This window comes from Gorilla gorilla, chromosome 2 (assembly GCF_029281585.2).
Source record: "Gorilla gorilla gorilla isolate KB3781 chromosome 2, NHGRI_mGorGor1-v2.1_pri, whole genome shotgun sequence".
Classification (NCBI taxonomy): Eukaryota; Metazoa; Chordata; class Mammalia; order Primates; family Hominidae; genus Gorilla; species Gorilla gorilla.
The window spans coordinates 182,096,460-182,123,952 of NC_086017.1; the positions used below are offsets into that span (position 1 = coordinate 182,096,460).

Genomic DNA, 27,493 nt, shown 5'->3' on the forward strand with positions numbered 1-27,493 from the left:
GCTAGTTGGGGAATCTTGAACCAAGATTGCTAATTTGACTCATCTACGGACTAAAGTATTACTAATAAGCAAGACTTATGATGGGATAACCTAGGTTGCATCCACCTGATCTCTATTTTTTTCTATTTTATTTTGAGACAGGGTCTCACTGGCTCTGTCACTCAGGCTGGAGTGCAAAGGCACCATCATGGTTCATTGAAGTCTTGACCTCCCAGACTCAAGCCTAATCTCTACATTTTGATAGAGATGATTCAATCATGGTGAGGACTAGCTTAAGATAACACTTATGACAGTTTTTCAAAGAGTTAACTAAGTTTTCTCTAAGTTGATTGTTTTAAAGAATAATTGTCTGGTGATAGCTAAATTCAATTCTATAGTTGTAACCTACAACTTTTTTTTTCTTTCAATGGCACAGGTTTTTAATCTAGATAGGAAAGGAACTTTCAAAGTTAAATTTCCTTTTGTATAAATTATTTGGAAGTAATTTAAAACATGCTTTTAAGCCTTATCTAGAGAATTATAATTATCCATATTTTAATATTGTACGCCAGCATATTTCCAAAATCTATAAATTAATAGTGACCAATGTAAAATACATAATAGAGCTGACAATAGCAACAAAAACACTTTCAAAATTAATCAGATGAAAATTGACAACATTTGCAGTTATCTGTTACTTTTATTTCTAATTAATGGGAAAGCGAGGTACACAGAAGACCTTTTTTGCAGTCAAGCAGATAATGGTAAGGCCAATAAATGCCTGAGTAGACAGGTGTGAAAATGTTTGTGCCAAAAGAAATGTAAATGTCCTTGTTATATTCTATTTCACTGCTTCAAACTTTGATAGGTGGGCCTTTTCCATGCAAGTATCTTTAACACCAACCAAACAGAATTTTTTTTTCTGGAGCATAAAACTATAAAGTCACATACTGCAGTGATTGTCTAACATCCACGTGATAGGCTAAATCATGTCCCCCGGCAGCCTACAGCATAATCCCCAGACTCTGTAAATGTTACATCACATAGCAAATGAGGTTTTGCAGATGTGATTGAGAATCTTGAGATGGGGAGATTATCTTCAATTATTTGAGTGAATCCAGTGATGTAATCACAAGTGTCCTGATAAGAGTAAGGTAGAAGAGGAGCAGGTGATATGATGACAGAAGTAGAGATTAGAATGTTGTGCTTCAAAGATGGAAGAAGGGGCCACAAGCCAGAGAACTATAGTTGGTCACTGCAAGCTGGAAAAGGGCAAGGAATGCATTCTTCCCTCAGAGCCTCCCGAAGGAACCAGCCTTATTGGCATTTTGATTTTAGCTAACTAAAACTGAGTTTGGAATTTTGACCTCCAAAACTATAAGAAAACATATTTGTGTTGTTTTAAGCCACTAAATTGGGGATAATTCATTACAGCAGCAATATGAAATGAGTATAGGGAAACAGAGTGATTTAGAGCTGGCTAGCCCCAGAGCTACAGAGTAGAAAAACAGTTTAAGGGGTGTTTAGTAGTTTAGACTATTGTGAAATTCTTTTTATCTACACAGGGACAGAGGGCAGGCAAATTCAATAATTGACCTTAACAAGTGGTTACCACCTAGCTAATAGTCTCTTTTATTAGGGGAAAAAAGATAAAAAGTCATAAAAGAAATAGCCTGGAAGAATCTTTGATGCCAGATTGCCCTAAAGTCCCCTTTCCCTACCACCAAAGGATGCAGGAACACTTTATGTAATTTAAATTCTTTTAACTTCTGTTCAGATATTAGAAATGGCCACAAATAAATACTTTAAAAAATACATGAAATAGCTGAATCAGGGAAAAAGAAGCTTAATTCTACGTAAGCATATTTCTTAAAATCTGACTCTAAATACTTCAGATAGTATAGGCTCCATTATTGTCGTGGTCATGGTCATTGTCGTCATCATCATCATCATCATCAAAATGAGGCCACATTTGGTGTTTGCTTAATAAATGTCAGGCATTGTTTTAAACCTTTTATATTTGTTGTCATTAAATCCTCACAATAATGCCATGAGGTAGGTATTATTTTTGTTTTCACATTGCAGATGGGAGGAAAACATCTTAGAGAACCTAATAACTTGCTCATTTTCATACAGCTATTAAGTGACAGATCTTGGACTTGATCTGTGTGAAACCACAGGGTAATGTATCATTTTAATGAGTTCCATTTTTGATGGGAAAGAATGCATGCCTTCAAAGGCAAGCTATGCATCGCTTCCTTTACTCATGGTAGTGTGGATTGCACAGACCATAGTCTTCTCTACCGAACCCTGGTAATTAAACTGTAAATGGATAGGTTGGAAAAATTGGCCTTGCAAACCCAAAACTATAAAATGGTGGCCACAGACATCTGTTGACTATTACACAATTGCAAGGAAACACTTTTTTTTTAAAGGCAATAATGGAAGTATTACATTTTTATTTACTTTTGACTGGTAGATAAATGACACTGGTAGTAATGAAAATCATGTCACTTCTCAATGAATCTCTCTAGAAAGATAATTTTATGGGGATACTGATAACTTTGTCTTAATTTTGATGTTGAAGTTATGAACTTTTGGGCTACTTTTCAAGGGGGATCATTTTATTACTAAAAGCTAGGAGAAACCTCACTTTTTGTTTACCATAGGTCATTTGATACGTGGTCATTTGACATTGTTTTGGGGTATAACCATTGTTGATGCCAAATCCTAAGACTTCAGAGGGTTTGGATATTGGCTCCATTAAGTGTTAATTAAATGTTAACACTAATTAAATGTTTTAGGTTAAGTCACTGAACTCGTCAGAATCTTACCTCTAAATGAGGGGCAACCAGGGTTTACATTTTTTCTTCAGGAATGAGAAGTAGTATAAAATATCAGTAGTTGCTAAATGATTTGTGCATATTTTAGAACGTAATTTAATTTTGCTTAATTTGATTTACTTAAAAATTTTTTTAAATTATTTTTCCTTTTTCCTTTTGTCTGAACCCACTTGCTAGGGAATAATTTACTTTAGCAATAAATAATTAATCTAGAGAATTCTCCACTTACTACTTAAACCAACTTGATACACATTGAAATTATTTTTGAATTTTTTAAATGATGAAATTCAGTTTATTTATCTGTATTTTACAGATTCTTATTTAAAGTTCAACTGAACATCAGCAAGTTGATTAAAATATAAAAATTGACCACTGTCTTTTATGATGGAGAATACTCCATTTCAAATAAAAATAATAATAAAACTTGGGTTACCATGATATTGTAGTTAAGAAAACTTATAGTCATATTATATAAAAGCTCCAATATAAGAGGAAGAGTTATCAGAATTTTAATAACCAGAGAGCTAAAAATTGTAATTTATAATAGGAATTGAAAAAACTAAGTGAATTATAATCCAGAATTATTAAACTAGTTGCCTAAATTGTTATTTACATCTTTAAAGGCATTTTCACTTTCTAAATTTTTTATATATTATTTTTATCATAAGAAAAAAAGGTAATGCACAAAAGGTGGGCTCAAATAGGAGAAAATCTAAAAAATAATCATTTGATATTCTGGTTTTATCTCCTCTTTATATAGGGTGGGAAATCCTAACAGCTGTAGTCCATTGCATGAATAAGTAAAATTTGAGGGTAAAGGAGTTCCACTGATATTTTTAATCCAAAAAACCTAACAGAAACTCAAGTGATAAATGGGGGTATCTCTTGCTTCATCTCTGGTTGGGGCTTTGAGATAGCAAGCAGTACCAGCAGCCAGAAACCGCATAACAAATACATTGGGCAATTGGGAGTTGGGGATGTTGACTGAACCTTTGAACTTGACTGATCCAAATGCCAAATTCTAATTTAAAAAGGAAAAACTGGATGTTTGAGACATACTGTGATTTGGTGAAGCAAACGGTGGACTCCCAGGTTAAAAACTCTAATTAGTGTCTTCTGCTGAGTTCCTGAGTTAACTGTTTGTGTAGTGGTCTCCTAGTATATTTTATAACTTACAAAGCTAGAGGATCAAAGCAATTATCTAGAAATACACACAAAACTCATGTTTGGTATAAATGTCTGAACAATTAACCAAACTGTCACAACAGCTTTTTTCATTGATTTGATCTAACACTGATATGCCTCATAGGGTCATGAGTTGAAAAAACAACTCTAAAGCTATTCCACAAGAAGAAAGATAATATTTTTCTAAACAAGTGTTAGGAAAATGAAAATATGAAAGTTTCTGTTTATGCTTATTTATGAAATTTGCCTACCTTCCAAGTGTGTCCCCAAGCCACCCACCAAAGAATGATGCAATCATTCCACCAACTGCAAAGCTGGATACAGACAGGGACCAGAGCATGGTGATTAGTTGAGCAGCTGCCACAGTCTCTTCCTCATCCCAAGGTGTTGGTTTTGGGTTCATTGAGTATGAGATTGTGGGCAGTTCATCTGTACTGTTGATAACATAGTTGTTGATAGCTTTTCGGTCATCCAGTGGAACACCCAAAACATGTCGATAGTGAGATACTATTACCTAGGAGATAAAGAAAAATAGCTTTACTATTTCAAACATTCTATGTATTTTTGTTTTTGTCTTTAAAGTGTTTGTTACGCGTTTAAATAGTACCATCTCAATTATGTGTTTTATATACATATAAACATGGATAGATTTGTTTACAGTTGGCCATATCCTATAAAACAAAGGTTATAAATTACATTGCCAACAAGAACCAGGCAGGAACAAATAAATGAAGGGAACATGTAATACTTTGATGACTAGGGGACTAAAATACATTTTCTACTATTTGGGACTAATAGGAAATGGTCAGGATTGTGGAACTAGAGGAGCAGGAGGAAGCTGCAAACGTGAAACTGGTGTTGGATGACCTTTAACTTTTTAACAGAAAGTCAGAAATCTGAGTTTTTATGTAAATTTTTTCGAGTTTTAAATATTGGCAACTATTGAAATTGAAACTATTCTGCAGGCTAGGCCAGGTGTGGTGGCTCACACCTATAATCCCAGCACTTTGGGAGGCCGAGGTGGGCGGATTGCTTGAGCTCAGGAGTTTGAGACCAGGCTGGGCAACATGGTGAAACCCTGTCTCTGCGAAGAATACTAACAATTACCCAGGCATGGTGGCACATGCCTGTAGTCCCAGCTACTTGGAGGGGGCTGAAGCGGGAGGATTGCTTGAGCCTGCGAGGTTGAGGCTGCAGTGAGTCAAGATGGAGCCACTGCACTCCAGCCTGGGTGAGAAAGTAAGACCTTGTCTCAAAAAATATATATATTCTGCAGGCTAAAAAGATACATTTTCATGCTAGTGTTACTTCTGCACAGCAGGATTTAAATTGACATACATATTTTAACAGAATCATAAAAGTGGATATAAGAAAAAAGACTGGGAAAGTTAAGATGAGGGTCAAAAATAAAGTTAGCATACAGAATTCAAACACTAGATGGTGTATCTTTGTTGGAAGTGAGCTATAGATTTACCAGTAAACTTCCTAGCCACCAGGGCAAAGAGAGGAAAACAACCGGGTATATTATTGATGAATTCCTGAGATAACAATAAGTTAGTGGCCCTTGAGAAGGTATTGAGACCCAAAGGAAGTTTCTCCTGTGGGTCCTCATAGAGTTAAGTGTGTAACAGAATGGACAACATTGAAAACTAAATTTCATGGAGCCATATTTTGTAATGTGCTTCATATAATTCAGATGAATTATAGGACATGGGAGGAAGACGAGACCATCTTCCTCCCATGTCATTCCTCTCAATGATGATTTGGTCACTATTTAGCATCAGTGAGCTGGGAGGGTACTCTCTGAAAAGGACCTGGAATGCAGCTGCTCTGGGTTACTAGTTATGGGCAAAGGCCTGTTTGGTAATGCCAGCTGAGTGAGAGGAAGAATTGAGCATCCTCTTAAAAAAGAAGTCTGATCAAGACATTTGCCTCAGACTGGGTGCCGTAGCTCATGCCTGTAATCTAGCACTCTGGGAGGCCGAAGTGGGTGGATCACTTGAGGTCAGGAGTTCAAGACCAGCCTGGCCAACATGGCGAAAGCCTGTCTCTACTAAAAATACAATAAATTAGCCAGGCATTGTGGCTGGAGGCCGTAATCTCAGCTACTTGGGAGGCTGAGGCAGGAGAATTGCTTGAACTCAGGAGGCAGAGGTTGAAGTGAAAATCTCCAGCCTGGATGACAGAGTGAGACTTTGTCTCAAAAAACTAAAACAAAAACATTTGCCTCACTAGAAGGCTGCCTTATATGAATAATATGCATAGAAAAAAAAAGCTGAAGGAAATATCCAAAATGTTCTCAGCAAGTAATTATGGGTATTTTTTTTTCTAATACTGTCTTCAGTAGGCATGTGTAATTTTCATAACCATACGAAAGTGTGATTTTAAAATCCTTTCAAATAATCCCAAATGTCATTCAGCTGATAAAAAAAAAGGGCTTAAAAAATCATTCTTATGTAATGGTGTTTCAGCAGCTCTTTAAATACAAAAGGAAGGGCCTATATATAGAGAGAGCACTAACCTGGACGCCAGTATGGGGATCGCTGTTTTCAGCTCTGGCTCTGGGACTTGGATTGAAGGAGGTGAAACCTTAGCCTAAGCTTCCCTCTAAGACTGGAGGGGATGGTTTAATTTTTTCTTTTTTTCTTTTTTTTTTTTTGAGATGGAGTTTTGCTCTTGTTGCCCAAGCTGAAGTGCAATGTGTGATTGCAGCTCATCGCAACCTCTGCCTCCCGGGTTCAAGCGATTCTCTTGACTCAGCCTCCTGAGTAGCTGGGATTACAGGCATGTGCCACCACGCCCAGCTAACTTTGTATTTTTAGTAGAGACAGGGTTTCTCCATGTTGGTCAGGCTGGTCTCGAACTCCCGACCTCAGGTGATCCGCCAACCTCAGCCTCCCAAAGTGCTGGGATTACAGGAGTGAGCCACTGCGCCCGGCCAGGGATGGTTTAATTAATGATGTGATAAGGTCTTCCACAAAAAGAGAAGGGGCTCTATTAATCAAGTCATGGTGATGTTGAATGTTAAATTGTTAAATGATGTTAAATTCCAGGAAACATGCTAAATTGGCGTGTGTTGTCATCACCCACACAAAAGAGATATGACCCTTGTCTCTTGACCCCCAGCACTATGCCCTGGATCTCTCAGCCTGCCACACTCCTGATGATTGTAGCACCTAATCGGAGCACGTCTTTCAGCAGGAAGCAGCCCTTTTCAGGTGATGGATTATGGTCAGCGCATATTTCACATATCCACACCCTGCAGTATCTTTCATTTTCCTTGGGGCTCAATATTCTAAAAGAAGCAGAGGAAATATAATGGATTTACAGAAGGCACCGAAAAAATGTTTGTACCTTCACTTTATGCCACCTCTTCCCCAGGTTCCTCTTCTCTCTCTTTCATTAATTCACCCCTCTTTACTGAGTACCTTCTTTATGCCAACTACTGTGCTTGGCACCAGTGATAGGAAGAGGAACAATTCATCAGTCTTGCCCTCAATGACCTCACAGTCTGAGTTAGAGCAGAGGGGAATGAAGTCCTGGTTCCCCAACTTATGGGCTGTGGGAGCTGAGAATAACATACCTCTCCCATGTATTCACTGAATACTAGAATAGGGATGCACGAAATATATGAGAAAAATGGTTGAAATAACTTGATTAAAAATTCACCCAAGGAGTCATCATGGAGAAAATCCAAACTTTGTTGAGCTTCTTGAATATTATTCTAAAGTTTTACATTATTTTACTTTGGGTCACCTATGGGAGACAGGAATGGAGGGGGAAGGACCATAATCTCCTTCCTAGTTTAGGGCTTCTTAAGGTTTTAATGTAGACTGGAAATGGGCATAATAAGGTTGTTGAGAGGATCCAGTTGGGGAGATCATATGTTAAAGTACCTGATGCAAATAAGCAGGTGCTCAAAAAATGTCCCCTGAGTGAAACATATCGTTATTCCCTGGCACTTTTCATTCATGTATGGCTGAGATCTCTGAATGAATGTTGCAATAAGCTCTTTTTTTTTTAAGTATCCTTCAGCACATGATATTCTGCCTGGAGTTTTCTGTGAGCTCAGCAAACAGCAGAGTCAGAGATTAAGAATTATTTATTGCCTCCTTTTTTTTTTCCCCCTGCGATTGTTAATTAGGGAGTCAAGGCCAAGTTATCAGCTTTGGAACAGTGCACATCGTACCTGACAGGCCAGGATGGCCTTGTGTCTCCCACGTGGACACCCTTTATCTCTGTGTATGAGGAACATATCTATCACTGACAGAACTTGCCAAAAAGAGAACTTGCACATATTTCACTTGCCTGTTGAGGTGCATTGATCACACCAATGTCATATCCAAACTGGAAGGAACCCAGCACAGCGGTGATGACAGTGAAAACCAGGGTCCCAGTGACCTGCAGGGGGCGAGACACAGGGCAGGGAAACACCAGGCAATTTTAGTTTTCCATCTTTCTGTCAGGCTGCAGCTTAAACTTCTTACAGGCTCCACAGGCTGGTTCTTTCCCCTCAATATCGATTTGCAGTATGCCCTGTGCTCCAGGCTGGCAGGTGTTGTTCATACAAGAATGTGAGCCATTCATCATTTCCCCTATGCTGCTAAAACTCAGAGAAGTTTGGGACAGCTTCTTCCAGGGGAGGAAACAAACATTCTTTTCCATATATGTGTATGAGAATAGCATACCTCTCCTGTCTATTCACTGGATACCAGAATAGGGATGCATAAAATATATGAGAAAAATGGTTGAAATTACTTGATTAAAAAAATCCACCCAAATAGTCATCATGCAGAAAATCCAAACTTTGTTATATATATATATATATATTTGTTGATATGTGTGTGTGTGTGTATGTATATATATATGTGTGTGTGTGTGTATATATATGTGTGTGTATATATATATATGTGTGTGTGTATATATATATATATGTATGTATGTATGTATACTCAGAATCAGGACTGAGAACTAGAATAGCTGCTGACGGAAGGGAGCCGCCAAGATAGAGCCATTATATCATTGGGAGCAGTAAAATAAGACACCAGTAATAAAGAGATGGGGAGCTCTGTTGGATGTTGCCATGGTGACAAAAATGCTCATATAAAAGGCATTAGCTAGCCTTTATCATGTTCCGCATCAACATCCAGGGAAGCGTACTTTTCAGGATTTGCATCTAGTTCAGCCTAGAGCTGTAGGATAAGGGCCATTATTTTCTCCCCAACTCCCCAACTCCATGTAGCTACAATGAAACTGTGTAGAAAAGGGGCAGAACATTCATCCCCTTGAACTCATATTTACATGTCTAACTATCTTAGAGAAATCACATCATGCATACGGATACTTAGTTTAGCATTTTTTTGTGCATGTGATAGCAAAATTGTAGAAAGAACCCAAATATCATTCAATGGGAAATAGTCAAATAGATTCAGATACATCATAATACATACATCAGATACATGTAATATGCTATGCAGCAGTTAAAAGGAATAATATGATCATGTGTACTGACTTATTTTTAAGTGGCAAAGGAAGTTATGTAATCTAATGTTTTTTAAAGGCTTAAACATGAGTTTGTTTGATTTAAAAAATCAGTTATTTGATTTGTGCATGATGTATATAATTCATAGAATGTTTTCTTGAAGAACAAATGAGTTGATGGTCCTTGAGGAGGAATGTGAGGTTGGAGAAGGAGAGTGAAGGAAATTTTTTCTTGTATTCATATGATTAGACATTTCATGAGGAAGATATTTCATGTACATTTACATAAATTTTTAAAAAGCTTTGGATATAGTAGGAACTTTGTTGTGTAAATGAATGAGTCACATCAACATGGATTCCAGTTCTCACTCTCTTAGTAGGTATGTGACCCAAGCCACTTCCCTTATAGGAGCAGTTTTTCTCTAAATTGTGGGGTGATAGTAAATCTCCCTACCCTGGTGTAAAGCCCCAGTATAAAGAATAGCAAATTAGCCAGGACCCCTCATTACCCTGAAAAGCTAGAGATCAGAAATTTCACAAAGTATTGTCACAGAACCATCCTGGGAGCCCTTGAAATTATTTAGTCCAGTGGTTCTAAAACCAGACCCTATTTGGAGAGCCTGTTACACATGTAGCTTCTTGGAGACAGCCCCAGATCTTCTACTGGATTAGAATCTCTGGGGTGGGGATAGGGAATCTGTAGGTTTACAAAGCTTCCACCCCTTTCACTAATATAGGGGGTATCTATACAGACTTTCCCTCCTAACACTTCTTTCTCTGAAAGAAAGGACTTCAAAGTTGACCCAAAAGATATGGTTATATGATACATATATATTGCCCAAAAGAATAATATATATGTGATATATAATATTGTATAATATGTTTATTAGATATAAATTGGCCAGGCATAGTGGCTCACACCTGTAATCCCACCACTTTGAGGGACTGAGGTGGGCAGATGGCTTGAGCCTAAGAGTTCGAGACCAGCCTGGGTAGCATAGCAAGACCTTGTCTCTACAAAAAAATACAAAGATTAGCAGGGCATGGTGGTGTATGCCTGTAGTCCCAGCTACTCAGGAGGCTGAGGTGGGAGGATTGCTTGAGCCCAGGAGGTTGCTGCTGCAGTGAGCTATGATTGCACCACCGTACTCCAGCCTGGGTGACAAAGCAAGACCCTGTCTCAAAATATATATATATTTATTTTATATATTTATATATCATTTACATCTGATATTTATCACTTATATATATCATTTATATGTTACATGTAAGATATATTAACATTTTATGTTTATTACACATGAATTATATATATTATACATAAAATGCATACACACTATATGATATATGGTCTATGTGAGTATGAAAGATTTTGAATTTAAAATCTAAAATGTAACTCGACATCTAAAACTCAGTGGCTTAGATAGCCAAATCTAAGATGGGATTTTATTTACTTAGTTGGTGGTTTCTCCTCAAATCCTTTTTCCCCTCAAGCTATTTCCAAGGATAGGGATTTTCATCCTTTTTACAGGTGGTAGCCATTGTCAGAAGTGATGGGATAAGGAGTACCCTGGGAGGGCTTTAACCCACTTCCCTCATACTCTCCATCACTGAAACCAGGACAATCTGATGTGAGATGCAATGCAAACAGATTCAAAGCCTAATACTACTTATGCTTACTGCATGCCTGTTCACTATGTGGATTATCTCATTTACTTCTTAAATTAGTTTTCTATTGCTGCCGTAACAAATTACCACCAGTGCAGCAGCTTAAACAACACAAATTTATTTATCTTAAAGTATAGCCAAGCATGGCAGCTCATGCCTATAATCCCAGCGTTTGGGAGGCTGAGGCTGGAGGATTAATTGAGGCCAAGAGTTCATGACCAGCCTGGGCAGCATAGCGAGATCCCCATCTCTACAACAACAACAAAAAACATCTATAGATGGGAAGTCTGGTATAAGTATCACTGGACTAAAATCAGGTTGTTGGTAGGCTGTGTTCCTTTCTGGAGGCTGTTGGAGAAAATTTGGGTTGATGATGGAATTCAGTTCCTCTTGGTTATAGGTCTAAAGTCTGTCGTTTTGCCCTGGTTATAAATTAAGGGCCATTCCCAGCTCTAGATGCCACCAAATTTCCTTGGCTACTGGTATCTTTCTTTCATCTTTATAGCCAGTAATGGGCAGGTCAGGTCCTTCTCATGTTACATCTCTCTGGCACTGACAAGTAGCTGGGAAAGTTCTTCCCTTTTGAGAATTCATAGGATTAGATTTGACCCATCAGGGTAATCCAGGAAAATCTCATCTCTAGGTCTATTACCTTAATCTCATCTGTAAAGTCTTTTGCCACATAAGGCAAGATATTCCCAGGTTCTGGCAATGAAGCTGTGGACTTCTTTGGAGGATGATTATTCTGTCTACCACATTCTTCATGGCAGCACCATTAATGTCCCCATTTTATAGATAACTAGATTAGTTTAACATCTCACAGCTAGTAAATTAAAGAACAATGACTTGGTTCCAGATCTTACGCTTTTAACTTCTTGGTTATTTTGCATCCCTCATTAGTCAGATACAGACATTCAAAAGCCAAGCACATCTGAAAAATCTAGGACCATAATCTTTATAAATTAAAAAAGCTAAGAGCATACATATCCACAGAATTTACCACTTGTGGGTGTTTAGCTGTTTGGCTTCAAACACACAGAAATCTCAACCACATTTTCCCACCACCTACCACACAAATCCCTTTTCCCCCCCTTACCAGTAGAAACTTTTGGTGAGGTCTCTGGACAAAAGTCCAAAAAGGCAAAGCCTACTCAATTGCTCATCGGTAGCTGAGCTGAAGAGGAACCTCAGGGTCTTCCCACCACCAAGCCCAAGACCACAATATACTTCCCCAGTCTCATCCCTGCATTTTCTTTTCTTCTGTGGCACTTGGTTTATTAGTGACTGTCACCTCCTGCTTCATCCCTGGATTTCTGTTCTCTGGGAGTTCTCTCCCTGTCCCTCTACCATACAAACATATAATTTATTTCTCCTTATTTTAAGAGTCCAATCAGTAGCCATGCTAATGGTGAGCAGGGGCGACACAGAAATTGAAGTTGGGGTGATAGCGATAGCTGCAGCACATGTACTCCCCTGTCGTCTCCATTAGTTCACCCCTGTCACTTTACATACACAGCCTAAGTCACAAAGTCCCACATTACTTTGACAAAAATGAAAGCTAATTTTTCAAGATGCTGGATCTCCCATCCTATTTCTTTCCAATCAAATTGTTCTATAGTGTAGAAATTCTGGAGCTGCCTCTAAGATCAGTTTCTCATTTTATTGAAATAACAAAAATAGCAACTATGAAGGAGATAGGAGAGTTTTTGAACATTTAGAAATCTTAGCGTGTTATTAAAGTCCTTATCCTCTGGCCTTCCTGGTTTCTTTTTGAGGGTTGGCTGTGGTCCTGCCACCCCAGGGCCTGCAGTTCCTTATTTTAACTCCTCAAGATAAAATTTTACCAGGTTGGTCAGATAAGGAGCAATCTCATCCATTTTAAGCAGGTCATTTGAATTTCTGAGAATTTCCAACAAAAGTGATTATCCCAAATATCAAAATCTCTGAAACTGTTTAATGGCATTTCCTTTTGCTTTCTTTTCCTTTATCTTTTATTTTCAGGTTTAATTCCCCTCTCTGAACTCCATGTTAAAATGGCTCCCACTCCTTCATCTTTTCTTTCTCCAATGTTGTGAAATGAAAAGAAGTAATGTTTATAGTCAGCCTTGTATGTGGCTTGGCTCTAGACTTGGTCAAAGGAGGTTTTGTTTCTAAGGGGAAATTTCCAAACACAACCAAGTCTTAATAAGCCCCGTCAACCTTCATTCATCCACTCTAATGTCCAAGAAGTTGACACAAGAAGAAGTACATAAGTGCTACTGAAAATAGCAAGAAATTAGAGAGGATCTTAACCTGTCCAAGTTCTGAGGTTCTAGATGGTTTGCCTGTTTTCTCAACAACCTGGTAGGTAGGAATTATTATTATCATTTCATATATGGGGGAGCTCACATGGAAAGAGTAAACAGCTTGTCCAAAAGCCACATAACCTAGTAAGTGCAGAAGATCTTCAAGCCTTTTCTCCTAACTTCTTCATAGGCTATAAGGTGTTCAGCTTGCACTTTAAAAAATGCTACCTTCATTAGGAGCTTAATAACTTTAAGTTAGAGAAACTAGATTCCATATCCAATTTAAAATATGCTGCTGGATAAATGTGGAAGGGTAGAATAAGCAAATGGCTGAACTTCAACATAAAACAATGTAGTGTTTATATTGTGGCTCATAAGTCATATAGGGTCTATTAGAAAAAAAAAATAGATGTGGGAGTCAGAAAAGCCCCAAAAGAGTCCCAGCTAGGCTCCTAACGTCACTGAGCCTAAGTTTCTTTGCCTATAAAATGGGTATAAAACTAGTTAATGCATAGGATTACTGTAAAAACTAAGATAAAACTAAGATAAATAATGTGGTCTTCCTATAAACAGTAAAAGGGCTACAGAACAAATGCATCTTTAATCATGTCTTTATTATCTCATTCATTTCTTTTGTCAAACAGCCATGTGTCAGCTTTTCATACTTTACCAATACTCTTTGCAATACCACAAAGTACATGAAATTATTCCTATTTTAGAGGTGAGGAAGCCAGGGATCAGAGAGGATTAAGGAGCATACCTAACACTACACAGGTGGTGACAGATACTCTAATGTGGGAACCGAGAGCTGATGGTCTTAAACCCCACTGCTAACCTGAAGAGCAGATTTTTCCAGCAATTACTGATTGACTAGGTAGGGAGGAGAAGCTTATACCCTTTTCTTTAAACTACATGTCTCCAAAACCTAAACCAAAGGTGATCTTGCATGCAACTTTGGAAAAAGCCAGGGGCTTATGAAGTCACAGAATTTTTAAGTTGAAAGAGACCTTAGAGAACAATGGATTCTTGTCTAATTCCTCCATTCTTCAGTTGTAGAAACTGAGGTCTCACAGGCCAAGTTGTTTATGTCATTTGTCTGATTTCTGTGAGCATTTTGGACATATTCAGTGTGACAACTCAGGTCTCTTGACCCCAGTTCCTTGCTTATCCTACTTCTTTCAAAGTCTGGATAGATTCACAAAGCTGAAAAACATTGCACTACCTCAGTTCTCATTCTTTCTGGGTTCCATTGTTAGGCAGTTCCTTGGTTATCAAGAAAAGATCTACAACGTAATTTCAAAAGCCCCTAAGAAAATTAATGATAGTTTTGAATGAAGCTTGAACATCTGCGATGTGCCAGACACTGTGTTAAGCACATTACCTTCCTTTTTGCAGTAGCTTTCAAACTTTAGTTATTTGATTACTACCTTCATGAATTTTGCCAAATCTACATACCATCTATGTAGTTGTTAACTTAATGTTTGTCTTTATATTGACCTTAAAGTTCTAACTACTTTAGCTTTATCCTGGGCTATAATACTCATGAAATCATGATGTGCTAATTATTCTTTAAATACATACTATATAAATAACATTTTATATTTAACTTTAAATATAAAACATATAAATGGTGTTTATATAATATGTATTTAAAGTGTTTATATATTTATAATATAATTTATATTTTATAATTTATAATATAAATACTATTTATATAATATGTATTTAACACTATTAATAATTATATAACTATTAACATTAAAATTGTTTTCTAAGCCTCTCTAATATAATCTCATTTAATTACTCCCTAACTCTAAAGTACTAGTATAATCCCTGAATATCCCATATTATGTCACTGAGCCCAAGTTTCTTTGCCTATAAAAAGGGTATATTGTATCCTAATAGGTTCTTGTTTTCTCACAATAGAGAAAACCCAAAGCTCAGTTAAATAACTTAACCCAGGCCTCACAGCAGTTTAGTGGCATTGCTAGAACCCAGATCCAAGTCTGGCTGACTCCAAAGCCAGTGCAGCTAACCATGCCATCTAATGACATGAAGGAATGTTCAGCAGAGTAAGTTGCACCAGATGAGAACTTAAAGGTGAGACCCTACAGGGCACAGATTGATTAACTTATATTATTGTGTGTACAGGGGTGGGTGAGTTTATTTAGGAACCACGTATAAGGGAGCAAGGACACTATATCCTTTATATTTTTAAGTTTTTTTTTTTAAAGTATATCTAGAGAGAAGTTGAAACAGTAGTGAAGTGATCATTCCATAACCTTCGCCTTTATTCACCACTGGTTAACATTCACCAATTTGTTGAACTCTCACTCTGTAGTGTTTGTGTGTGTGTTGTTTTGGCTGAACCATTTACAAATAAGCTGTAGATATTCGTGTCATTTCACCCCTAAATAGTTTAGCATGTACAAAGAACAAAGACATCCTCCTACATAATTAGATACCATTATCATATCCAAGAGTGTGAAATTGATACAGTAATATTATTTAAGATGCAGCCCATATTTAAAATTTCCCAACGTCTCCATAGTTCCCTTATTGCTATTTTTTTCTTCCTTCCACAATCTAAATCATTTGTTGCATTTGGTTGTCAGTTTGTCTTAATCCCTTTTAATCTAGAGAACAACCCTTCTACCTCTTTTGTCTCTCCTGCATTGACGTTTTTGAAGATTCCCGATGAGTTTTCATGATTAAATTTAGGTCAATCTGCCCCTTTTTTTTTTTTTTTTTTTTTTTGGTTAGGAGGGGACATATTTCTTTAGTAATATGGTTATGCACAATTACTTGAAAAAACTTATGCAGACTAGTCAGTTAACAGAGCAAAAATCCTTAAAATCCCAATTACTGAATAAGAAACAGTTCTTCAATTGGCAAAGTAAAGATAATTAATTTTGATCTGTGGTAGCTACACCCAACCTCCCCCAAATCCTCTGTATGACTTGACTGTATTCCCCTAATATCTCCTGAAAACCAGACTTGAAATGAATATAATGCTGCTTTACCTTATCTTCTGTCATTGTACTAGTTGGGAGTCCTGTCAATTCCAGGTCTTGTGTGAGTGTGGCACATGCACCTGACTAGCTCCTGCCTGTTTATTCGCAGCTCTGCCTAGGCCTAGTTATGCATTGCAGGAGGAGGAGCAAGGAGAGGGAGGAGTTGGGCTACCCAGACCTGAGAGTCCAAGTCTAATCTTCTCAGCGGCAGCTGAATATTGATGGGAATCTAATCAATAAGTGCTTTGCCTCAGCAACCTGTGGCTTCAATGCCTTTGTTCCACTAGGAAAGAAAATGGGAGCAGGTCCCTTAGGCATAAGTTACAAACCAGAGGCAATCACATTTCAAGGCATGTGTTATGTGGCAGTAATTGGGAGCCGGTGAAAAGAGAAATCTTTGGAGTCTTTTGTAGAAGATGAGATATGCTGAGCTGCCGTGCTGTGCCGTGGAGCATGGGAGGCACACTGCACTCTGCTCCACAGAGAATTAGTGCTGTGGTGTTTCTGTTTAGAGCTGGGCTGTGTGGCCAGAGACCATTGTTGACTTGAATGGTTACCTGGATGAGCTTTGGATTGTTAGGGACTTGGGTTTGAATCTCAACATTTTACTGGGGAGTATAACCTTAAGCAAGTGGCTCACTGTGACTTTTCTCTGATTAGTTTTTTATTTTTGCCTGATAAAATAGAAATAACACACATTTTGTTTTGTTGAGTGGATTAAATGAGATAATATGTGAAAGTGTTTGGCATATCTCAACATATAATAAGTACTTAGCAAATAGCGGTTGTTATTACTGTTATTATTATTGCTTCATATATGTCAAGAAGCACTTGCTGGAGGCTTTAACGTAGAGTTCTCGAATAAATCTGCTCATATGGCTTGATCTTGGGCCTAAGTATCCCTTATGATATCCAAACCCTGTGGGGGTTCAGGAGATATCAAATTTATTGAGATTTAAGTGTGTGTGGCAACTGGGGCCACAGATTGCACTGAGGCTCAAATGGAACCAGTTCCCAGCGGAACAAAAATGTAACAAGCAGCAACAGAATGAGGGGTGTTATGAAGAAATAGGGTGAGAAAATGAGGAATTAGAGGAGATTCAGATTTCACCTTTTTATTTTGCCACCCTGTTTTCATTTCTGTCACCTCTGCAAGGTGACACACCTGAAATGTTTGGTTTGAGAAGGTAATTCAATCAAACTACAAACTTTTACTGAGTCCAGCACAGTTCCATGCTCTGAGATGATTGAGATAAATAAGTCACAGCCTCCTCTTTCTAGGTGTTTATAACATATAAGATGAGACATATGTAATGCAGACACAATACAATAATTTCATAGTGGAAAAGCATGAGCAAATATTAATAGTAATGATGGTTAATCTTTACTGAGGTCTTGCCGGGTGCCAGGTGCTGCTCTCAGCACTTGACATGGATTAACTCGTTTAGTCATAACATGAGGTGCTCTGTGTCATAGTGCCAAGCTTTGGGGAGCAGCTTTGAAGTCAGACTTTAAAGTGCCCAGATAGCCACGCTGACTTTCCGCATCAGTTTTGGCTGGTGATAAGCACGCCCCATTGCCAGAGCGGTCCACAGTCAGGAGCGGTTCCATGGCATTTGCCAGTGACATGACATTCTGCAGGAAAGCGTCTCTGTGCCGCGTCGTAAATGATACCGGTGTGGTTTACCAACCTTTGTCTTTTGAACCTGCCTTTTCAGAAATGGAATTTGCCTTGAGTGCGCGGGCGGCCAGTGAGCCTTTAACTTCTTGTGCTCAGCCCCGGCCGGCCGGCCGCCGCGGAGCACGGCGGCAGAAACCATTCTCTTCTCCCATTGGGAGCGCGACCCGCCATTCACTAGCGGGCCTTCGGGGCACCCTGATCAGTTTCCTCAGGTTCAGCCAAGGCCTCTGTGGTTCTGCTCTTTCCCAGAAATGAATGAGTAATCTCTGCACCATCTGGGATATGCTAAAACTTTATCTCCGTGCGGGGAAGGGGTGCGATTCATTTACATTGATGCTCTGATTGCTTTTGCCCGCGGAGAACTGATAAGCGATTCCAGACTTTCAGGAGAGCGTGTCTTGGCGCCCACCAAGGAGCTGAAGGTCGTTGCACTCCTGGCTGTGGTGAAGTCAGTCTTTTCGCACTTTGCCATTGGAGTGGGCGCTGTTCAATAACGTGCACCAGTGCCTGCAATCACCCGGAGATTTCCACTGGGCAGGGCGAAACCAGCTCTGTGTGGTTGTTCTTTAGGCTTCATACTTTTAAACCCTCTAGGTCACATTCGGATTACTTCGCTGATTAATGTAATCTTAGTGGATGCCAGAGGTTCTAGGTGGTGACAGGACTGAAAAGAGTCCGCCGTCCCTCTCCCCTTTTTTCATTGTCATCCTTTCCTTCAGTAAAATAAGAATAGTTTTTTTTTCTTCTTCCATAAATGAGGAGGGGAGAGTGGAGAGATAAAGCAGCTATTTCAGCATGCTGCATTCCTCTCCAGTTGGGTCAGGTGTGGTTAAGTGCAAAGGCATCTCCTGGGAACAAATTAAATGAGGTCAAACTTGGCTAAGCCAGGAGTACAAGAGAATATCGGAAGGTCCCAGTCCCTGAAGGACAGTCAGTGTATTTTAAGATTTTTGAGCCAAATTTTTCCCTAGTGTAGCTTGCCAAAAAAGAGGGCAAACTCTTTACATCCTCTTCTTGCCTCTCCACACCCTCTCCCTAGATATCTCTGTGGTCTGCATCTCTTCCACATATGTCTTCACAGCCTCCTACCTGACTTCCCTGCTCCCATCTTACCCTGCAGTACCTTCTTGACACAGTAGTTAAGATATATTTTTAAAGTTAGATCATAATACACTCCTGCTTAAAAGTCTCCAAAGGCTTCCCAATCACCCTTAGCAAGAAACCCACGTTTCTCACCACAGCCCAAGAGGTTGACTTGACATAGGCCCTGCGTGGCTCTGAGACCTTCTCCCCCTTCCGTGGGCCCAGCCACACTGGCCTCAGACTTGTCTAATATGTTCCATGCTCAGCACCTTTGTGCTCAATGAGCTTCTGCCTATAGCCCTTCTCCCTAGATTTGTATGTAACTGGCTCCTTCTCTTCATTCAGATGACAGCTTAGTGAGGATTCCCTAACCAGGCTTCTTAAGATAGATACCACCTACTTTCTCCAACTCATCCCTGGGCCAGTTACTCTGCTTTATTTTCTTCTTAATGCTTATGCTTGAAATTTTATTATTTGCTTGTCTATTATTGTTTGCCACTTTCCTGCCAAAGCTAAATTCCACGAATGTGGAGACCTTGTTGTTATCCCCAGTGCCTAGCTGCCTGGTACATAGCAGGCACTCAACAAGTATTTATTTAATAAATTAAGTCCAAAAGGGTTGTCACGTGCTTTCTTGTGTTGTAGGAAGGGGTATCTCAGGCTGGGATTTGGACATTTATTGATTTAACATTCAGTAAATGTAGTATTTGCTGAACATTTTGCTAAGCACCAGTTATAACAGTGAACAAAACAGAGTAGAGTCTCTGATCTTGTGGGGCTTATGTTGTATGAAAGAAACTAAAAGTGCTGGGGAAGAGAACAGGGGGCACCCATTTTAGAAAAGGTGTTCAGAAAAGTGTTCTGTGTAGGGGTGCCTTTTTGGTTGAGACCTCAAGGCTTTGTAGGCTATAGGAATAAGTTGGGATTCAGGTGAAGGGCAATGGGAAGTCACCAGAGAGAACTAAGAATGGGAGTGATATGATCCAATATATGTCTTAAGATTACTCATGCCATTGAGTGAGGGGTGGATTGGATGGGAGCATTTGTGGAAGAGGAGAGGTACAATTGCAACAATTCATGCTTGCTATTGACCACCAAGGCTAATAGTGATACCAGAGAAAGAGAAGTGTGCATTCAAGATATATTTTGGTGTGTAAAGCAGATAGGACTTGCTGATAATTGCTTTTGGGAGAGGATGGAAAGAGAGAACTCGGGTTGATAGGTAGGTTTTCTTTTTTTCTTTTTTTTTTTTTTTAAGAGATGGAGTCTCGCTTTGTCACCCAGCCTGGAGTGCAGTGGTGCAATCTGGGCTCACACACAGAGTTTTTTATGTTCTCATAAAAAAACTCTGCCTCCCAGGTTCTAGCAATTCTCCTGCCTCAGCCTCCCGAGTAGCTGGGATTATAGGTGCATGTTGCCATGCCCAGCTAATTTTTTTGTATTTTAGTAGAGACGGGGTTTCACTCTGTTGCCCAGGCTGGTCTTGAACTCCTGAGCTCAGGCAATCCACCTGCCTTGGCCTCCCAAAGTGCTAGGATTACAGGCGTGAGCCACCGCTCCCAGCCGATAGATAGTTTTCTTACTTGTTAAACTGGGATGACTGTGATGATGCTATTTAATAGTATGGGTGCAGAATTCTTTAATCATCTGAGTAGCAATCCAAGTTTATCTTCCAGACTTCAGAGAAGGCCACTATAAAATAATGAAAACAGATATATTTTGTTTTACTTTAAAAACTTAAACTTTTTGCCAGGCATAGTGGCTCATGCCTATAATCCCAGCAGTTTGGGAGGCCAAGGTGAGAGGATTGCTTGAGGCCAAGAGTTCAAGACCAGCCTAAGGAAATGTAGTGAGACCCTGTCTCTTTAAAAAAATTATCCGGGCATGATGGTGCACGCCTGTAGTCCCAGCTACTTGGGAAGCTGAGGTGAGAGGATCACTTAGGCCCAGGATTTTGAGGTTACAGTGAGCTATGATTGTGCCACTGCACTCCAGCCTAGAGAATAGAGTGAGACCCTGTCTCAAAAAAAAAAAAAAAAAAATCAGAGTTTTTGAGATAATTGTAGATTCACATGCAGTTCTAAGAAATAACACAGCCCATGTATCCTTTACCCAATTTTCTCCAATGGTAACATCTTACAAAACTATAGTACAATATCACAACGAGGATATTAACCTCAATAGTCAAGTTACAGAACATTCCTATCACCATGAGGATACCTCATGTTGCCCATTTATAGCCCCACTGAATCCCTCTTACCCTTACTCATTCTTAAATCTTGGCAATCACCAATCTATTACATGTCTATAATTCTGTCATTGCAAGAATATTATATAAATAGAATCATATAGTATATGTATTAGAGTTCTCCAGAGAAATAGAAGCAATATAATGTGTGTATATAGGGAGAGACTTATTTTAAGGAATTGCTGACATAGTTATGGAGGCTTGGTGAGTTCAGTATCTGATGGGAGAAGCTGGTAGGCTGGAGACTCAAGAAAGACTTGCATTTGAGTCTAAAGGCAGTCTACTGGAAAACCAGGAAGAGCAGATGTTGTACACAAAGTCCAGAGGCAGTCTGCTAGAAAATTCCTTCTTGCTCAGGGATGTCATCCTTTTATTCTATTAGGCTTTCAATGGATTGGATGTGGCCCACTCACATTATAGAGGATAATCTGATTTCCTCAAAATTCACAGGCTTAAATGTAAATATCATCTAAAAACATCTTTACAGAAACATCCAGAATAATGTTTGACAAATATCTGGACACCACGGTTCAGTCAAGTTGACACATACAGTTAACGATCACAGTATGTAACCTTAGAGATTGGCTGTTTTCACTCAGTGAAATTCCTTCAAGATGCATCCAACTTGTTGTGCATATCGTTAGCTTGTTCCTTTTTATTACTGAGTAATATTCAATGGTATGGATAGATCACAGTTTATCCTTTTACCTTTGAAGGACATCTGGGTTGTTTCCATTTTTTTGCTATTAGAAATAAAGCTAATGTAAGTATTTGTATAAAAAACTCTGTGTGTGAATATAAATCTTTTCTTTGGGATAAATGCAATTGTTGGGTTATATGTGGTAGTTGCTTGTTGAGTTTTTTAAGAAATTGCCATACTGTTTCTAAAATGGCTGTCCCATTTTCCCACCAGCAATAAATGAATGATTCAGTTTTTCTGGCTGGGATTACAGATGCATGCTGCCATGCCCAGCCAACATTTGATTTTCATTATTTTTTATTTTAGCCATTCTGAAATGTATGTAGTGATATCTTATTGTGGTTTTAATTTGCATTTCTTTAATGGCCAGTGATGTTGGACACATTTTTATTTGCTTATTTGACATCTGTATATTCTCTCTGGTGAAATGTCTTTTGATTATTTGTTAATTGAATTTTTTGTTGTTATTTGGGGTTTGTGCGTGTGTGTGTGTGTATTTTTTAGTTTTAACAGTTCTTTATATATTTTAGATACTAGTTTTTTGTTGGATATGTGGTTGGCAAGTATTTTCTTTCACTCCATAGCTTGTCTTTTCCTCCTTTTAGCAGGATCTTTCACCACGTAAACAATTTTAATTTTGATGAAGTCCAATTTATAAATTTTTCTTTTTATGGATTTTGCTTTTGGTATCAGATTTAAGAACTTTTTGCCTGGCCCTAGTTTATGAAGATTTTCTCCTAAGTTATGCTTTGCTTTGCTTCGCTTCTCTTCTCTTCTCTTTTTTTTGACTGGGTCTTGCTCTGTCACCTGGGCTAGAGTGCAGTGGCGCGATCTCGGCTTACTGCAACCCAGCCTCCCCCCTCCAGGTTCAAGTGATTCTCCCTGCCTCAGCCTTCCAAGTAGCTGGGATTACAGGCACCTGTCATCACTCCTGGTTAATTTTTTTTTTTTTGGTGTTTTTAATAGAGATGGGGTTTCACTATGTTGACCAGGCTGGTCTTGAACTCCTGACCTCGTGATCTGCCCGCTTTGGCCTCCCAAAGTGCTGGGATTACAGGCGTGAGCCACCGCGCCCAGCCTATTATAGTTTTATATTTTATATGTAAGTCTATGATTCATTTTGAGTTCTTTAAAATATGAGGTATGAGAACTGGGTTGAGGTTCACTTTTTGCCTGTGGATGTCCAGTTGCTGCAGCACCATTTGTTGAACAGGCTCTCTTTCCTTCACTGAATTGCTTTTGTACTTTTGCTAAAATCAGCTAGGCATTATTTATGTGAGTCTATTTCTGGTTTCTCTTTTCTGTTCCATTGATCTATGTGTCTATCCCTCTGCCAATACCAAGAGTCTTAATTATTGTAGCTATATATAATAAGTCTTGAAATCTGGTAGGCTGATTTCTCTCACTTTATTCCTTTTTTTCTGAAAAAGTTTTTTTTTTTTTTACCTTTCTATATAAATTTTAGACAACTTGTATGTATCTACAAAACGTTTTGCTGGGATTTTGATAGGAATTGCATTAAACCTGTATATCAATTTGGGGAGAATTGACATCTTTACCGTGTTGAGTCTTCCAAACCATGAACATACTCTTCATTTATTTAGATCTTTGATTTCTTTTCCCTTTCCTTTCCTTTTCCCTGTTTTTCTTTCACTTTTGTGACAGGGTCTGGTTCTGTCTCCAGGCTGGAGTGCAGTAGCATGATCTGGGCTCACTGCAGCCTCTTGTCTCCCAGGCTCAAGCCATCCTTCCACCTCAGCCTTCCGAGTAGCTGGGACCACAAGTGCGCATTAACACACCTGGATAATTTTTGTATTCTTTTGTCAAAACACATGATTTTGCCATGTTGCCCAGACTAGTTTTGAACTCCTGAGCTCAGGTGATCAGCCTGCCTTAACCTCCCAAAGTGCTGGGATTACAGGTGAACCACTGCGCCCTGCTCCTTTGATTTTTTTGATTGTTTTTTAAATTTTCAACATACCAAGTCTTGTACATGTTTTGTTAGGTTGACACTTAACTCTTATTTTTCTCAGTGATTTTGTGTTTTTAATTTTGGTATGCACATAGTCACTGCTAGAAGATAGAAGTAAAAATCATTTTTATGTGTTCATTGTGTACCCTGAAACCTTGCTGAACTCACTTATTAGTTCTAGAAGTTTTTGATAGATTCCTTGGGATTTTCTTATGTAGACAATCATGTCATCCAAAAATAGGGAGAGTTTTATTTGTCCTTTCTGATCTATATGATTTTTATGTCCTTTTCTCGCCTTGTAATATTGGCTACAACATTTAGCACTTAGGTTGAGTACGGATGATGACAGTGGACATTCTTGCCTTGTTCCCAGTCTTAGGGGAAAGCATTTAGTCTTTCTACGTATAATGTTAGTTGTAGGTTTTTTGTAGATGTTCGTTATCAAGTTTAGGGTTTTTCTTTTTTTTTTTCTAAGAGTTTTTTACAAACCATGAAGGAGACTTGAACTTTGTTAAATGCTTTTTCCACATCAACTGATACGATGATGATTTTTCTTCTTTAACCTGTTGATATGGTGAATTACATTGATTGATTTTAAAATATTGAATCAGACTTGTTTCTCTGAAATAAGATCTACTTGCTCATGATACATACTTTTAATATATTGCTGACTTCTACTTGCTAATATTTTGTTAAGGATTTTTACAACCATATTCATGAGGTATATTATATAGTTTTCTTTTTTAGAACTGTCTGGTTTGGCATCAGGGTAATACTAGCTTCATAAAATGAATTTGGGAGTCATCCCTTCTCTTTAATTTTTTGAGGTTGTATAAAATTGATGTTTGGTAGGATTCTCTAGTGAAACAATCTGAGTCTGGAGATTTCTTTTTGGTGGATTTTAAATTACAGGTTCACTTTCTTTAATAGTTAGAAGACTAATAGAGTATCTATTTCATATTGGATGAGTTGCAGTATTTTGTTTTTAAAGGAGAAGTGGTGCATTTTTTGTATGTTGTCAAACTTATATATAGGGTTGTTTCTAGTATTCTGTTATCATTCTTTTGATGTCTGCAGGGTCTGTAGTGATATACTTTGTTATATTCCTGATACTGGTAATTTGTGTCTTCTCTCTTTTTTTGTCAGTCTTTCTAGAAGTTTGTAAATTTATTAATTTTTTTCCAAAGAACTAGCTCTTTGTTTCATTGATTTTCTCTATTGTTTTTCTATTTTCAATGTCATTGATTTTTGCTTTTGTCTTTATTAGTTCCTTCTGCTTGCTTAGGTTTATTTTGTACCTCTTTTTCTAGGTTCTTGAGATAGGAGCTTAAGTAAGTGATAGAGACTTTTCCTCTTTTCTAGTGTATGCATTTGGTGCTATAATTTTCCCACTTAGCACTGCTTCACACATTTTGACATGTTATATTTCAATTTTAATTCAGTTTACTGTATTTTTAAATTTTCCTTGAGACTTCTGTGTTCCATGGATTATTTTAGAAGTGTGTTGTTTCATTTTCAAGTGTTTGGAGATTTTCTAGTTGTTGATTTCTAGTTTGATTCCATTGTAGTCAGAGAGAGCACTCTGTATGACTTCAATTCTTTTAAATTTGTTGAGGTTTGTTTTATGTCCCAGGATATGATTTTTCTTTGTATATAGATCATATATACAATATATACAGCAATGGCTCTTGCTGAAGCTTGCCAGGAGACCTTGCCACCCTTTGCTCTCTCAAGGTCCACCTGGAGTCAGTGTTTCACTTCTACCTCTGTGTTCTTCATGCTCTCTGAGCACCTGAAAAGAATATGTATTCTGCTTTTGTTGGGTAGAATGTTCTATCGATGATTAGAGCCCATTAATTGATAATATTTTTTATTTCTTTTAGTTCTTTGTTCTAATTGTTCTATCACTTGTTGAGATAAGGGTGTTGAAGTCTACAACTATGATTGTGGACTTGTCTGTTATTGCCAGGTTTAGTTAGAAGTCCAGGTTGTCCATTCAGCCTCCATTGACACCCAGGGTAGGGGAAAGTTCCTCATTGATGCTGGGCAAGAGTGGGACTTCCAGCTCCCCATGTGGCCTCCACTGATACTGTGATGGGGATAGCCTGAGTACTGATGGACAATGGTGAAATTCCTGACTCTCCACTAGGCCTTCTCTGATAGCATTCTTGAGGGAGACATAGGGGTGCTTTGTTACTTCTAGTGGGAGTAGAAGCCCAGTCTCCCCACAATGTTTCCACTGATATCATCGGAGGGGAGCCTCATCAGAATGAGGATGAAAGTTCTGGCTCCCTTGTTGGACACCACCCTGGCAGAGATATTGGGGTGCCTTTGCTACAGCCTCATGAGGGTGGAAGTTTAGGCTCCTTACTTGGTCTTTCATAGGTAGAGGAAGAACCACCATATTTTCTTTGGTGATTGGATGGAATAAAGCAGTTATGGCTAGAAGTTTTCAGCCTTGCTAAATTTTCCCTTTCCCTGTCCTTTGGCTAGGGAGAGCAGGTTTTGAGGGGACTTTTTTGTCTATGCCCAATTAGTATTTCCGGGTTGCTGGATTCTTCAATTCAAAGCCTAGGATATACGAGGCAAAAAGGAAACCCAGGGAATTCACCACTGTTCCTCAGGTCTTGAGAGTCTAGTCAGACTTCTACTCTCCATCTTTCATAGTCTTCTTGTATTTATTTTATATTAACATCCAGGGTTTTTAGTTGTAGTTAGATGAAAAAATAGGGAAAAATATATCTACTCCATCTTCCCAGGAGTGGAAGCCTTGATCCACTTTTAAAAGCCTTTTAGGGAAAGAAACCTAATTAATTACAAATCAAACATGAACAAACAAAAGACCAAATCAAACCAAACTAAGATAAAACAAACAAAAAACCTTTATGGCATTGAATCTAACTTTTCTTGGTGCAACTTCTTCATACAAGAATTGAGATGTTGTTGCTTTTCATTCTCTGGTTTTTCGTACATCATATGCAGCAATAATATGTAGGGGAAAGACAATGGGCTAAGGAAGTAGATAATTGTGAGCTCAATACTAATCTCCCTGCCAGTGCTAGATGATTAGATACCAACTGCCTACTGAACATTTTTACTTGAATGTCTAATAGGTACAATCACAATTTTATCATAAATAAACAGAACTCTTGCTCCCTCCATTTTCTATCCTGAAACTGCTTCCTGACAAGCTTTTTCTAGTTTGTTAAATGGCACCAACAATTATTCCAAATCAGGTACTACAGCCAATCCACTATACCTTCAGAAAAGTTCTGTTCACTGTACCTTCCAGATATACCCTGAATCTGACCACATCTTACCATCACCTTAGTTCAAAAGCCTTGAGTATCGCAA

The 27,493-nt window shown here is 38.4% G+C and overlaps 1 protein-coding gene and 1 long non-coding RNA gene across 3 annotated transcripts in view; one reads left to right on the plus strand and one right to left on the minus strand.

Annotated features, from left to right (window-relative positions):
- Positions 1–16,537, minus strand: part of SLC2A2 (solute carrier family 2 member 2) — a 32,409-nt gene extending 15,872 nt beyond the window's left edge. Inside the window, exons 1-3 of the mRNA XM_004038005.5 lie at positions 16,465–16,537; positions 8,316–8,408; positions 4,259–4,521 (exon numbers count right to left, since the gene is read on the minus strand). Coding sequence (XP_004038053.1) covers positions 4,259–4,521; positions 8,316–8,408; positions 16,465–16,479 — 371 coding nt within the window. The 5' untranslated portion in view covers positions 16,480–16,537. The remainder of the gene's footprint in view (positions 1–4,258; positions 4,522–8,315; positions 8,409–16,464) is intronic.
- Positions 1–27,493, plus strand: part of LOC129532356 (uncharacterized) — a 151,913-nt gene that overhangs the window by 503 nt on the left and 123,917 nt on the right. For both annotated transcript variants that reach the window (XR_008678055.2, XR_010133002.1), the window contains exon 2: positions 142–260. This is a non-coding gene — a long non-coding RNA (uncharacterized lncRNA). The remainder of the gene's footprint in view (positions 1–141; positions 261–27,493) is intronic.